Source organism: Mya arenaria, chromosome 16 (assembly GCF_026914265.1).
Source record: "Mya arenaria isolate MELC-2E11 chromosome 16, ASM2691426v1".
NCBI lineage: Eukaryota > Metazoa > Mollusca > Bivalvia > Myida > Myidae > Mya > Mya arenaria.
In genome coordinates, this window is record NC_069137.1 from 45,425,421 (window position 1) to 45,439,034 (window position 13,614).

The window sequence follows — 13,614 nt, forward strand, 5'->3', positions numbered from 1 at the left end:
AACTAATTATATTTGCTTTAACTTTGCAATGTCATGCGTACAACACAACAAAAGTGGAGTTTCATTACGCTTTAAGTATAAAAGTGAACATAGCCTAAAACAATCTACGAGTTTTTGTAACGTTAATTGTTATTTCAAGTACTAACCGTATATGTTTAAACCTTAATACCTAAATATAGGTTGAAAAAAGGAAACAAAAAATACTAATCAAATTGTGTTTATAATTAACTTAAATGAATATTTAAATACATAACATGTGTATTTGCTGTAAATAGTTAAAGAGTGCTCCAATATCGTAAGTGTTCATGCTGTTTGAATGCAAGAGGGTCGAAATATTGCGAATAAAGTGTATGAAGCGTGCTAGCTCTTCTTGGAAAATATGCATACACGCCGTCGTGCGTTTGTACATACGCCATGAAAAACGAATTAAAACGACTTTCAAGTGCATACATTCGAGATAGTATAAATGCAATTTTTATCTAAGCTTCGTTGCAAAATAAATTGAACTTATGATTTTTTTAAATGATTGAATAGTAAAAACATCAATCATTCAATCAATTTAATGAGTAAAAATGATTGGAATATTTGCAGTTATCAAATACAAAATTATTAAAATATAGATCCTATGTAATATCTCTTGCGTTCCCTTTTAAAACTGTTCAAATTGTATTATTTTTAAGTACGGCAAGGAGCGTTGATCCTACTGTCATGGCGTCTTTGTGCTTATATATTATTACTCTCGAGTGCACAGTTTAAACCATATTTATATCTGCAATATATGTAGATAATTCGAAATAAACTCCAGGGAATTAACATATATATTAGCAACTGTGACAAATAGTGTTTAGCCCCTTTTAGATATATTAAGTATATTAACCTTTGTTTAAATTGTTTCACTCGCAAAAGCCAGCACACGAATTAATTTTGCCTGCTGGTTTATCGCATTCTTCGCATCATGAGTATCATTATTCATCCATCTAATTCACTTAACTTACATGTTGTGTCATTAGCTGTCGTTTTGCATTGGTAAATTCACTCTCGACACTAATTCCATATCCCATATTAAATGTTAAGCATTGAGTACATATCAAAGGTATTTGTAATCCAAATATTAGTTTGTTATGAATACTTACTTTTTTATATTTATATTTGTTCTCTTATAGCTTACTTGCTAATCAATATATTAATATCAAGATGATTTAAAATCGAAAGTGAAAATTAACAATAACAAAAATATATGCCTTACTGTAAAAGCAGCAGAGAACAGTTTAACGATATATCGCTCGGCCCAATTACACTTGTATAACCAAGAACTAAGACAAATACTTGTATTATGATCTTAGAAGTTTGGTTTGCCTTGTGTTTAAACTTTGTCTTAATGAAGCTTAACCGTTCTACTCTCGTGCGATCAAAGGATCATTTTTTACCCATTTGACTTTCTTATCAACACAAGTTTACGCAAATCACTTATAAAGATTTTATGTTATTTATAATCACATCAGGTGCATGCAACTTTTCCATATTTGAAAAACTATAATTTTTGTTATAAAAGTAATATTTCTCTTCTTTTGTTTTATTAAATGTCAGCAACCTTTTACTATTTGCTTAACAAAAAGGTGTTTGTTCTTTACAAGACCAATAGATATAATGAAACATTTTTCTAGGTGATTTTGTTAACAATGTATTGTTTCAACGTCTTTATAAAGTTTTTGTATAAATACAAATACATTATGAATATCCTTCCAAACAATGACAACAATATTGTCGCATCAAGGTTATTTGATTTGTGTCTAATAAACATCGACTCAAACATTCATATGTTTTGGGAATGTCATATTTCGCAGACGTATTGGGGTGAATTTAGAATATTCATAACATATTCGTTTAATTAAAAGAGCTGAAGAAAACTAGCATACGAAGCTTTTGTGACTTAATTCCAAACAAAGATAAATTTGGTTATCAATAAATCTCATGATACTTTAAGGAAAATATTTCTTCTTTAAATCAAAATGTGAAGGAAAGATACCAACTTGTGCCATGTTTGCCCACTATCTTAGTAAACGACTTAAAATAGAGAAACAATAGTAACAATGAAGAATAAAATCAACACCTTTAAAAGACGATGGCAATTTTTAAAACACTTATTATCTTATTAAAACAGCTCTAGTATGTAGTAGAATGTTTAGTATATTTGAATAAAATATCCAGAAAATACTGTACTTAATAAGAACCTTTTATTAGTTAGTAGTTGTTTTTTTCATATTAAATTTTAATACATTTTAGAAGCGAAACAAAACAAACTGTCGAATTTATAGCTCATTTCGAACAGACAGACACCGTGATGAAAGTTCCTGAAATAAATGAGACGATGTGGGAAAAGTTTGTTAAGGAAACACAGTCGGAAACGAATAGCATTCTAATAAAGCTTGGCACAATTAAAGTAAAACGTGAGTATAAGACAGTTTGGAATGAAATTGTGTTTTGTTTCAAAATAAATAAAATTCGTCGCGCCCTTCAAGCCGGCAGATAAAGTTATATGTACATCAAATTGCTTTCAGCTGCAGAACATACTGATTTGTGCAAACTCAGCAAGATGTATGAAAAAAAAACAACGACATGCACTTCAACTCTATCTAAAATCACGTTTACGTGCAAGGAAGGATACGTCAACAGCCCCAGTAATAGAGAAATGTTCCGGTGCTCTTGGGCAGGTATGAAACCAAATATCAATAAAATTGTTTCAAGCAAGTGGCTTGAAGAAAATACGGGATGTTTACGTTTCGTCGTTCTTTAATAGTATATTTGGTTGTCCGGTTAACTCAGTGGTTAGCGCACTCGCTTCTCACCAAGGCGACTCCGGTTCGATTCCCGGCCAGGGTGCACGTGAGTTTGGTTAGTGGTCACCAAGCTGGACACGTGGATTTTCTCCGGTTACTCCGGTTTCTCCCACAACACAAGACCACACTATCGCACAGCATCTCATAGACTATCGATACATTACAACATGTATCTAAATATGACCAAGATACACTGATCAATATTTTAAAACGAATAACAAACAACTTAAGGTTAATGAGCTATTTTGAGACATGAAAAACACACATAAATAGTATAAACAACAAAACATACAAATGAACATCATGTCAATTACATGGTTCAGTAGTAGGGATCAATGAGTAAGGATCAATGCGTAGGGATCAATGCGTAGGGATCAATGAGTAGGGATCAATGCGTAGGGATCAATGCGTAGGGATCAATTAGTAGAGATCAATGGGTTGGGATCAACGAGTAGGGATCAATGCGTAGGGATCAATGAGTAGGGATCAATGAGTAGGGATCAATGAGAAGGGATCAATGCGTAGGAATCAATGAGAAGGGATCAATGAGTAGGGATCAATGAGTAGGGATCAATGAGTAGGGATCAATGAGAAGGGATCAATGAGTAGGGATCAATGAGTAGGGATCAATGCGTAATGATCAATGCGTAGGGATCAATTAGTAGAGATCAATGGGTTGGGATCAACGAGTAGGGATCAATGCGTAGGGATCAATGAGTAGGGATCAATGAGTAGGGAGCAATGAGAAGGGATCAATGCGTAGGAATCAATGAGAAGGGATCAATGAGTAGGACTAAATGAGTAGGGATCAATGAACAGGGGTAATTGAATATGGATCGATCAATGAGTAGAAATCAATTAGTAGGGATCAATAAACAGTGATCAATGAGCAGGAGTCATTGAACATGGATCAATGAGCATGCATCAATAAGTAGAGATCAATATGTAGTGACCAACGAACACGGATCAATGAGCATGGATCAATGAATAGGGATCAATATGCAGTGATCAATGAGCAGGAGTCATTGTACACGGGTCAATAAGCATGAATCAATGAATAGAGTTCAATAAGCAGTGATCAATGAACAGGAGTTATTGAACATGGATCAATGAGCTTGGATCCATTAGAAGAGATTAATATATAGTGACCAGCGAGCACGGGTCCATGAACATGGATTAATTAGTAGGGATCATTGAGTAGGTATAAATATGCAATGGACAATGAGAAGTGATCAATATGCAGGGATTAATGAACATGGGTCAATGAACCTGGATCAGTGAATAGGGATTAATATGCAGAGATCAAGGAAAATGGATTCATGAACAGGAATTTGCCAAATGTAATAACTACGTGTATATCAATATGTACCAGTCTTCTTTCGCAATCTTATTACTAACCGATTTATATATTGATACATAACATTTTGATTGATAGATAAAACTCGGCCTCAGCCTACACTGCCTACGACAACAGAACAGCCGGATGTGGCTACAAAGTATATCGAGCCGGACCCAAAAAATGAGTACCATGAGCATATATGATATTTCAGGGTTGTCATTGATGCGTTCTATGTCAGGAGGAGCTATTTGAGTTAAGTGGAGCTCGCCGAGTGGATTTAAATTAACTCGCTTATGTTTTGGACCAAAAAAAGGTTTTTCCAATAATGCATCTGAAAACACTTACTTATCATTATTTTACTCTATGATATCGAAATTGCCGAAAAAAATACAATCATATCATCAAAAGTATTTAGATCTAGTGGGTTCAAACCCGTGACGGTAAGGTCGATCAAAAATAAAAACTGCCAGTTAGACCACACGGCCAGCGGGACTTTAACAAAAGTATATGTAAAATGATTTGTTGACCTGTTAAGGATATATTGATAATGATAAGGAGGATGTATTCGAGTTGAGTGGCGCTAGCCGAGTGGAATTACAATCTTCATGAAAACATGAGGTTCGAATACGAGTAGTAATTCCGACCATTTTAGTATATACCAAAATGTTTAAAAAAAAATAAACACACATTTTATAATTAATGTAGTGATTATGACGCAGAATTATTTTTATGACGTCGTTTAAACGCTTCATAATGACACTTGTTATAGCATGACGACAACACAGTGAACCACGACCGTATATGATGTATTATGGTTATTATATGAAGACTAAATTTATGCTCTCCAATTGATGTTGTTTATCACAAGGGCAAAGTTTATATTTTATATAGTTGACCGATATAAATTATTAAATCTCATTTAACGTATGAGATTACGTCTCATTTCATCAGAAATGTGGTCTATATAACAAATACTCATCTGTATTTTTTATGACCATTTCAGGTCAGACTGCCCTCATTGCAACAGGTACGGGACTTGGTGGGCTCGTCTTTATCCTTTTTGTTGTCGTTGTTGTTGTATGTAGGTAGGTGATTTTCATATTTAAGGAGATGTGTTGGAGTTTCTGTAACTTTATGATCTTAGAACTAAAATAGCATGGCCAATGAATGTTTTGTTAATAGGCACATTTGAGCGTGCAATAGAAATATTCATTTTTTTTATTTTGCATTTAATCTTAAAGATGTGTCAGTTCACTAGAAATAAGTGTTGACCTTTTTAAAGTGACCATATCAATTTTTATTTTTTATGACTATTTGAAATTTTAGCCTGCTCTCATTTTCAAATCATACGTTAGCAATCACAGAGCTGTGAAACAATTTCAAAGATGTCATTATCGAAATGGGGTAACGTTTGCACATTTTTGTGCGAGTTTTACTGAAACTTTAATGATATTTTTATATTCTTTTAAAAACATTATATTTCACCTCGTGGCTGTGCTCTCGTAAAGTAAAATATTTATTGGTCACGTGTTAATATATATAACGATCATGCTTCAAAACAAATAAAAATCATCTTAATCGTCATTTATTATTATTTGCCTGTTGTTAACCCATTCCCATTTCCCTATCATAATATTGGAATAGAGTTTCAGAGTTTTCAAAGTTTCATTTAAACACGACTACTGTCACTTTTTACCCAGGCGGCAAAGGAAACATAAAGAAAAGGAAGCGGCACAAATTCAACTGAAAGAACGTGAAAACAAGAGACGAACGGGCTTTGATGGCTCTTTCCTCGAGCGGAATTACATTGGCAGACATTCCGGTTCTGAACATAGAAATGGGTAGGATTCACGTTTAATTCTTACTGCTTTGTTTTGATTCTTCCTATCAAATGCACTGGCAGGGTTTTCACCTCTAAAAATAAGTATGAATATGATATACTTTCACTTGGTAATTGTGTTGAATTATTGTTTCCTATTTATAATATTAACAGACTTTCGGGCCCTGAACCTAGCAATGGGAAGGATTCATGTTCAATCCTTAATGAGTTAGGCTATATATTTCCTATCAATTGTATTGACAGACACTCTAGCTCTGAACATAGCTATGGGACAATTTCACATAATTATTTACTGTGTTGGGTGATTTTGCCTATCAGTTACATTAAAAAAACACTCTGGCTCTGAACTTGGGAAATATTCACCTGATTTAAACTGCGTTGCTTTTTTCCTATAGATATTATTAGCAGACACTCTGGCTTCCAACATACCTTTGGGGAATATTCACCTTATTTTACTGCGTTTTTTCCCCTACCAATTAAATTAGCAGACACTTTGGCTCTAAATGTAGCTATGGGAATTATTCACCTTATTTTCCTATCAATTGCATTTCCAGACAAACTGGCCCTGAACATGGCTATATAAAATATTCACCTTATTTGAACTGAGTTGGTTTATTTTCCCATCAACAACATAGCAGACATTCAGGCTCTGTGCGTAGCTATGGGGGAAATGTATCTTATTTTTACTGCGTTTCTTTCCTATTAATATCATAAGCAAACACTCAGGCTCCAAACATTGCTATTGGAAAAATCACCTTTTTTAACCGCGTTGTAGTTTTTCCTATCAACAACATTAGCAGACAATCTGGCTTTGGACACAACTATGAGAAAAATAATCTTATTTTACCGCGTTGGTTTTTTTCCTATTAAAAACATTAGGAGACAATCTGACCTTAAACATAATTATGTGAAAATTCACCTTTTTTTCGTTTTTTCCTATTAATAATATTAATAGACACTCTGTCTCTAAACATAACTATGAGGAAAATTCACCTTTTTTAAGGTATAAGGTTTTCCTATTAATGATATTAACAGACACTCTGGCTTGAAAGAAAACTATGTGAAAATTCACCTTGTTTTACGGTCTTGTGATTTTCCTATTAATGATATCAACAGACACTCTGGCTCAGAACATACTTATAGGGGAAAATTCACCTTGTTTTACGGTGTTGTGATTTCCCTATTAATGATATCAACAGACACTCTGGCTCAGAACATAATTATAGGGGAAAATTCGCCTTGTTTTACGGTCTTGTGATTTCCCTATTTATGATATCAACAGACACTCTGGCTCAGAACATAATTATAGGGGAAAATTCGCCTTGTTTTACGGTGTTGTGATTTCCCTATTTATGATATCAACAGACACTCTGGCTCAGAACATTATTATTGGGGAAAGTTCACCTTATATTATACTGCGTTTTATTTTCTCCTTTCAATTACATTAACAGACAATGAGGCTCATATAAATGGTGAGGATCCAGCTTATTACTGCGTTTAATGTAATAGGTAGTTTATTTATTTATGCAAAAAGCTACATAAACAAGCTCAGTAGCAACAAAATTAAACATAAACACGGTTTAGTGGCACTGGGCAAACGCCAGAGACATAGAACACAAAATCACAAACAAGAAACATAGAAGAACAACACAAAACTCCACAAACAACACAGTGCATACATACTTTATATATAAAAAAACATGTATGTTTATCAAGAAGTATTAGGTACCACCATGGAACAGTCAATAAAATGTAAATTTACTGGGGGTTTAAACCACAAACCTCACTCTTATCCCAACAATCCTTAATAAAGATAAAACGCAAAAAGGTAAATATTATCAAAGTATGAATTAACTTGATGAAACGTTTCAATAATACAAATAATAATAAATGTATATGTAAACCCAAAGAGTCCAACTCTATCTGCAGACGGAGGGAACAATTCAGAGCACCTAATGCAAACACCTTTCAAAGATATGATGCAGAAATTGTTAGAAACTATAAACATCCCACACAGACTGCCTTATAAAATAAAAGGTATGATCATAGAGTTTCGTAATAAATAGCATCATTGTACTAAAACTGGGAACACATAAGGAAAATATTATCAAAAATAAAAGCGATTTGTATTTGCTAATCTTTCCTTCAAAATGATTTTAAAATGTAAACCTTATGTTCATGTTTGTTGAGTATATGTTAGGACACACAATCGCGATTTCGCTACCCCATCAAGTATTACATAAAGCAAATGATTCAAAACATCCCTACATGTACATAACTTCGTATCAGATTGCCGCATGATACCTTCCTATTGAGTTTTGAAAACTGTAAAAATTCACCAACGCACTCTTATACAAACAATGCATTGCCTCGCGCCAATTTTGGTAAAAAGGTATCGTTTAAGTTGACCCTCTTGATGGTCACCATTTTCTTCTAATATGCAATATAAGAATGATTCCTAAACAAGCCAAACAATTTTCCATATACCGCCATAAACTGTACTTTTGGTCCACTTTTACGGATCTAAAACAGGGTTTAAATAATGATAAAAACTTTTTTGTTTCCTTGCAGCGGACCTTACCCTAGCGGCCCATTTAAGCCTATTTCAAATGGCCGAGGTAGTCTATTTCAGCCAATAGATATTACAACTGCATTCCCTAATGGTGGATATGTAGGCAGTGACCGTAGATTGTCTGAACCATTGTATTCAAAGACAAACAAACCATTGGTTGACGTTTACCTACCATCTGATAATTCACATAGAAAACCTTTCACCCAAGACATGGTTCGGGTGATTCCGGAAACTTACAGTCTCCGTTTACCGAGGCTACGATGTACTTCAACAGGTGTCGACATCGGTCGAGTGTTTCCAGTCCGCGAACCCAAACCAGATTACGATGCGCCAGCCTCACCGCCGCCGGATTATCATCGTCGCAGTAGATCACATGATAGGCTAAATATGTCACCTGGCAGCGGTTTGGTAAGACATTTTGGTTTTAGAAGTTTAGTTTATTTTTCTTAATTATTAGGTAAGAAGAAATGTTTTGATTCTTAAGCGATATTAAACTAAACTTTTTCACAAGATTATATATTCATTGACTTTCTAATAGCGTTCGATAATAGTATTTATAACAACTTGTGTTTGGCAACGTTATTTGAATATTTTATTTACGTTTTTCAGAACGGTTTCAACAGCAGCGGAAGTATGGAGCGTATGCGGTCACGTGACAGTCATGGATACGGAAGCCTGGAGAGAGATCGCGTACCCAGGCGGAGCACCAAGTTTTAATGACACTATATATTGACATATTGAATAGAAATAAAAATAATACATAATATGAACGTATTTAACAGCTTAAGGCAGCATGAACAGTAGCATTTCTTTTGAAAATGAAAAAGATAATTTTATGCAAGTATTTGAGTAGTTCTCGGACAACTTTTTTCGGACAGCCGCGATGTTTGCCTCCTTTTTAAATATATTTTTTATCACATTCATATTACAATCACGTAGATATTAAGTCGATGATAAGGCATTATATTTTATCATTTATAATAAGTTAGATAGGAATGTATTTTGCGTTTTTTTATTACGTCATTGCAAATGACGACCACTGTTTAATATATATATTTTTTTTATTTTAGCTTGGGAAATCCTTTTTTGCAAATATAATTCATATGCAACTCATTTTTCTTAATTTTAATTGTTAATTATAGCTTGGGCATCGGACTCATACACATATACAAATGTTTCATTATTGTATTGTTCATGTTAGCTTGTTCATCCCTTTCATACATAAAAATATAGTATGTACTTCCTATCTTTTACTATTTATTGTATATATTAGCTCGTGCCGCTGCCTCATACACATTGAAAATATGTGTCTCCTAACCTTAAATTATAATTACGTATACAGCTTTTAAAGCTGTCTTATACAAATATCAAACATATCATACGGCTTTCTTTTCTATTTATGCACTTATGATATTGTTTTGATTACAATGACATAATATATAAATTATATATATCATATGGCAGCATGTGCGACATTGATATTGTCAACTCGAGTTCTAATTGTCACCCGAGGCGTTTTTATAATTATAATATCATGATGTGTTTGTGGTAATTCATTTAACCAGTTTAACAAAATATACAAACATGTTTACTTGCTGACAGTTCACTGCTGTATGAGTAAAAGGGAGGCAATTATGTCATGATAAAGCTAAAATATTGAAAAAAGTTTTCTACCCTTCTTGTCATTCGAAATATCATTACAGTCACATGACCTGGCAGTGAATTATGGCGTTGTCACGTGTCAAAAAGGCTAGAAATGTTTCTGATAATCAAAATATATCTTTTACTTGTAATGGGATTGTACCATTGTATACAAAAGCGAGGTATAATAATGTAAAATATGTATGTTTTGTTTTCTGCCTTAGTATTCGTCTTTACAAAATAACTCTTGTTTGCATATCTGTATAAGCAATGTTAAATTGTGATGCGTAGAAAGGAAAAATACGTATGTTAGACAGCATCAGCGCCATATCATGTTACATTTCACAGCTCTCGAGTTATTGCCTGTTCGAGTTATCGAACTTACTTAATCACAGATTATTATAGTTTTAGATAGTATATATATTTTTGTTTGTTCAATATCAGGACTATTTTATTTACACAGTATATATTACGACCAATCAAACAAAATCCTCCACATTTTTAATACACACATGAATAAATCTAAATTATAAGAATTCTGTCAAATCTCGCTATATCGATCTCTGTTATTTCGATGTTCTGGTTAACCAAACACATTCGAACGTGTTTGGTTTTGTAATACACTTGTTGTATTGCAGTTTTCCCCGTGTCACAACAACTTTTACAGAGCAATATTTGATTGAAGTTTAATTCCGTTATATCTTAAAAGTCAGCAATACACTTCCTGTACAGCTTTTAAACCCCCGCAAAATAGTAATCTTCAGTGTTACACATTATTTGCCAACTCAAATTTACATTACCTTTTCTGACCAAAAAAACACACTCTTTTTTCGAGACATATATAGAACGCCAGACAAATAAATTCGAAAAAAATCATCGTACATCACGTGCATAAATAAGATTTACCCTTGCTCTATAATTTCAGCAAGCGATGCATTCATTTTTGTGTTACAATATTATTCCATAAACTTATAAGTGTATGTGCTGTTGAATAAAACATTTAGACCAGTAATTGTCTTCTTTTGGGTACCATTTTACTTGGTGTTAATAGCACACGAAAGTGATTAAAGATATATAAATGATCGTGTCATGTAGGTAAGCAAACGTTGTAATCAGGGCAAATGACCCCAACTCTCGGTTTAAAGGTCGAATTAGGATTCCGCAAGGTTTTATTATATTGATATACCCTTCACAATTACAACTTACAAAGCTAATACATCAAATTTAAAGTCATCCCATTTATTCTGCAACTCGAAGTCAGGGAAGATATATTGAATATCAATCTCTATGATAACAGTGTGTGTATACTACGTGATCAATGAGGTCATATATGCTACGTCGGAAGGCAATATTTTGCTTAAAATGAAGATTTAATCAAAGATAACTTTTCTTTTAATACACCATTCTAAATAAAAAGAAGGGCAATCTATGCCGCTTAAAGAGCCTCGGCTTCGTTTTATTACCGAAGTTTGATAAGGTAAATAGTTTAATCAAACACTTCGACAATCCTGTTTCCAAAATAATGTTTTGACAGGGCTACGTCAGACGGCTATATTGTGAAAAGGTTTGTCGAAGTGTTTGAAGAAACTAAACTCTCAATCAAACTCTGGTAAAAGACCGAAGGCGGGGCTCCTTAAGCGGCGTAGACTGCGTTATATTTTATCGCAAATGGTGAAGAAATAGTGAAGTTATTTTTTGTTTTAAGTCTTCATTCGAAGCAATATATTGCCTTCCGACGTAGCATTTATGAAGTAATTTATAATTTAATAATATTGCTCATCCCGATTTTTATGGTGATGCTTTAGAGAAAATCCGTAAAACCAGCAGGTAGTTGGGCTGATAGACTCAATGAATTGATTGTATATCAATAAAACCGTGGACATAAATGCCATACTTTGAACAGTATTTGCCTTCTAGTTTTTGAAGAAGTATTAAGTTGCATCAAGTTAATGCATACTTAAGATTTACCTTTTACGTTTTTTTTTTCCTTTATTCAGGATTGTTGGGACAAGAGTGAGGTTTGTTCACGTAAACTGGTTTAAATCTCAAGTAAATTTTCATTTTACTGACTGTTCCAAGGCGGTACCCAACTGTCCTTGATAAACATACCTAGTTTTTTTATATAGTATATATGCACTGTGTTGTGGAGTTTTGTTCCATGTTTCTTGTTTGTGATGTTTTGTTTTTGTGTTCTATGTCTTTGGCGTTTAGCATGTGCCATTAAACGAGGTTTATGTTTAACGTTTGGGTACTGACCTTGTTTCTGTAGTTTTTCAAGTTTTTTCCCGAAATTTAACGCAAAGACCTTGTTTAAACGTTGAAAAGTATCATATCATGGATCGCATTAAAGATGCAAAAGAAATGCTCATTTGGCTTAAGATATCAAGTGATTTTAATAAAACAAAATTAAAATATTTATTTTCCTATAACCTTCTTCTTGTGATTGTAATTCATTCATAAGTATATTGTGTTTGTTAAAAGCTTAAGACGGCTCTTACTTGACATTTTTATAAAGATTGATAAGCTAGTCGCACCAAACCCTTTTGTTGTGTTGATTTATTGCGAGGATAATGTTATTGTAGAAAGAAACCTTCAAGATCAACTTAATTTACACGCCCAATGCATTTCGTTTGATGGATTTGATTTAGTGGTCATATCTGTGTAGTAAATAAAATAAAACTCGGTCATGTTTGGAGTGTAGAGTAGGTTTAACTTAAATGCCTAAATGCTAAGTGGCAGTGCATTATTTAATGAAACAAAGTTCCAGATAAAGTTTGATATGCAAGAATTACTTCATACTTTAGTAACTATTTGGATATTCATCATATTGAATGAGCATTTCAAGTGGCTGATACTCAATGGTTTTGATTTAATTGAGTATCAGCATAAAACTCTACTGAATAACTATTTGTGAAGGAATTCATAAACCAAATGATATATTGGGTAAAAGGCGACACCTATTCCACTTGACCACTCTCAACCTGGTGTAAATCAAACCCCGATACGTCATAGGCAAGAGGCGGACACCTATTCAACTATACAACTCTCAGCTTTGGATCGAACTCACGACTTCCGAGTTAAAAGGCGGAAACCCTTACCCATCGGCTGCTCTTACCCTGGTTAGGATCGAATCTAAAACCTGTTTTGTGGTTGACCAATAAGTATACCACTAGACTAATGTATCTGGTAAGTGGCGAGTGTCATAACCACCAAACAAAAAAAAAATGAACAAACGGTGCGAACGAATAATCAAACACATTGAAGGGACGTTTAAAAGGCGACACTATGTTACCACGACTTTGACTTGGAGAACTTTTACATAATACATAAAGTTTTCTTTCTGCATGAGTAATGATAATCACTAAAATGTCAACAACAAACAACA

The 13,614-nt window shown here is 33.5% G+C and overlaps 1 protein-coding gene across 1 annotated transcript; it reads left to right on the forward strand.

The window, feature by feature from the left end:
• Nucleotides 1-4,356: 4,356 nt before the first annotated feature.
• On the forward strand, nucleotides 4,357-9,571 carry LOC128221717 (uncharacterized). The gene is made up of 5 exons (XM_052930318.1): nucleotides 4,357-4,360; nucleotides 5,180-5,261; nucleotides 5,877-6,017; nucleotides 8,588-8,996; nucleotides 9,198-9,571. The coding sequence occupies exons 1-5, from the start codon at nucleotides 4,357-4,359 to the stop codon at nucleotides 9,303-9,305; spliced, it is 744 nt and encodes a 247-aa protein (XP_052786278.1). The 3' UTR covers nucleotides 9,306-9,571.
• Nucleotides 9,572-13,614: the final 4,043 nt, after the last annotated feature.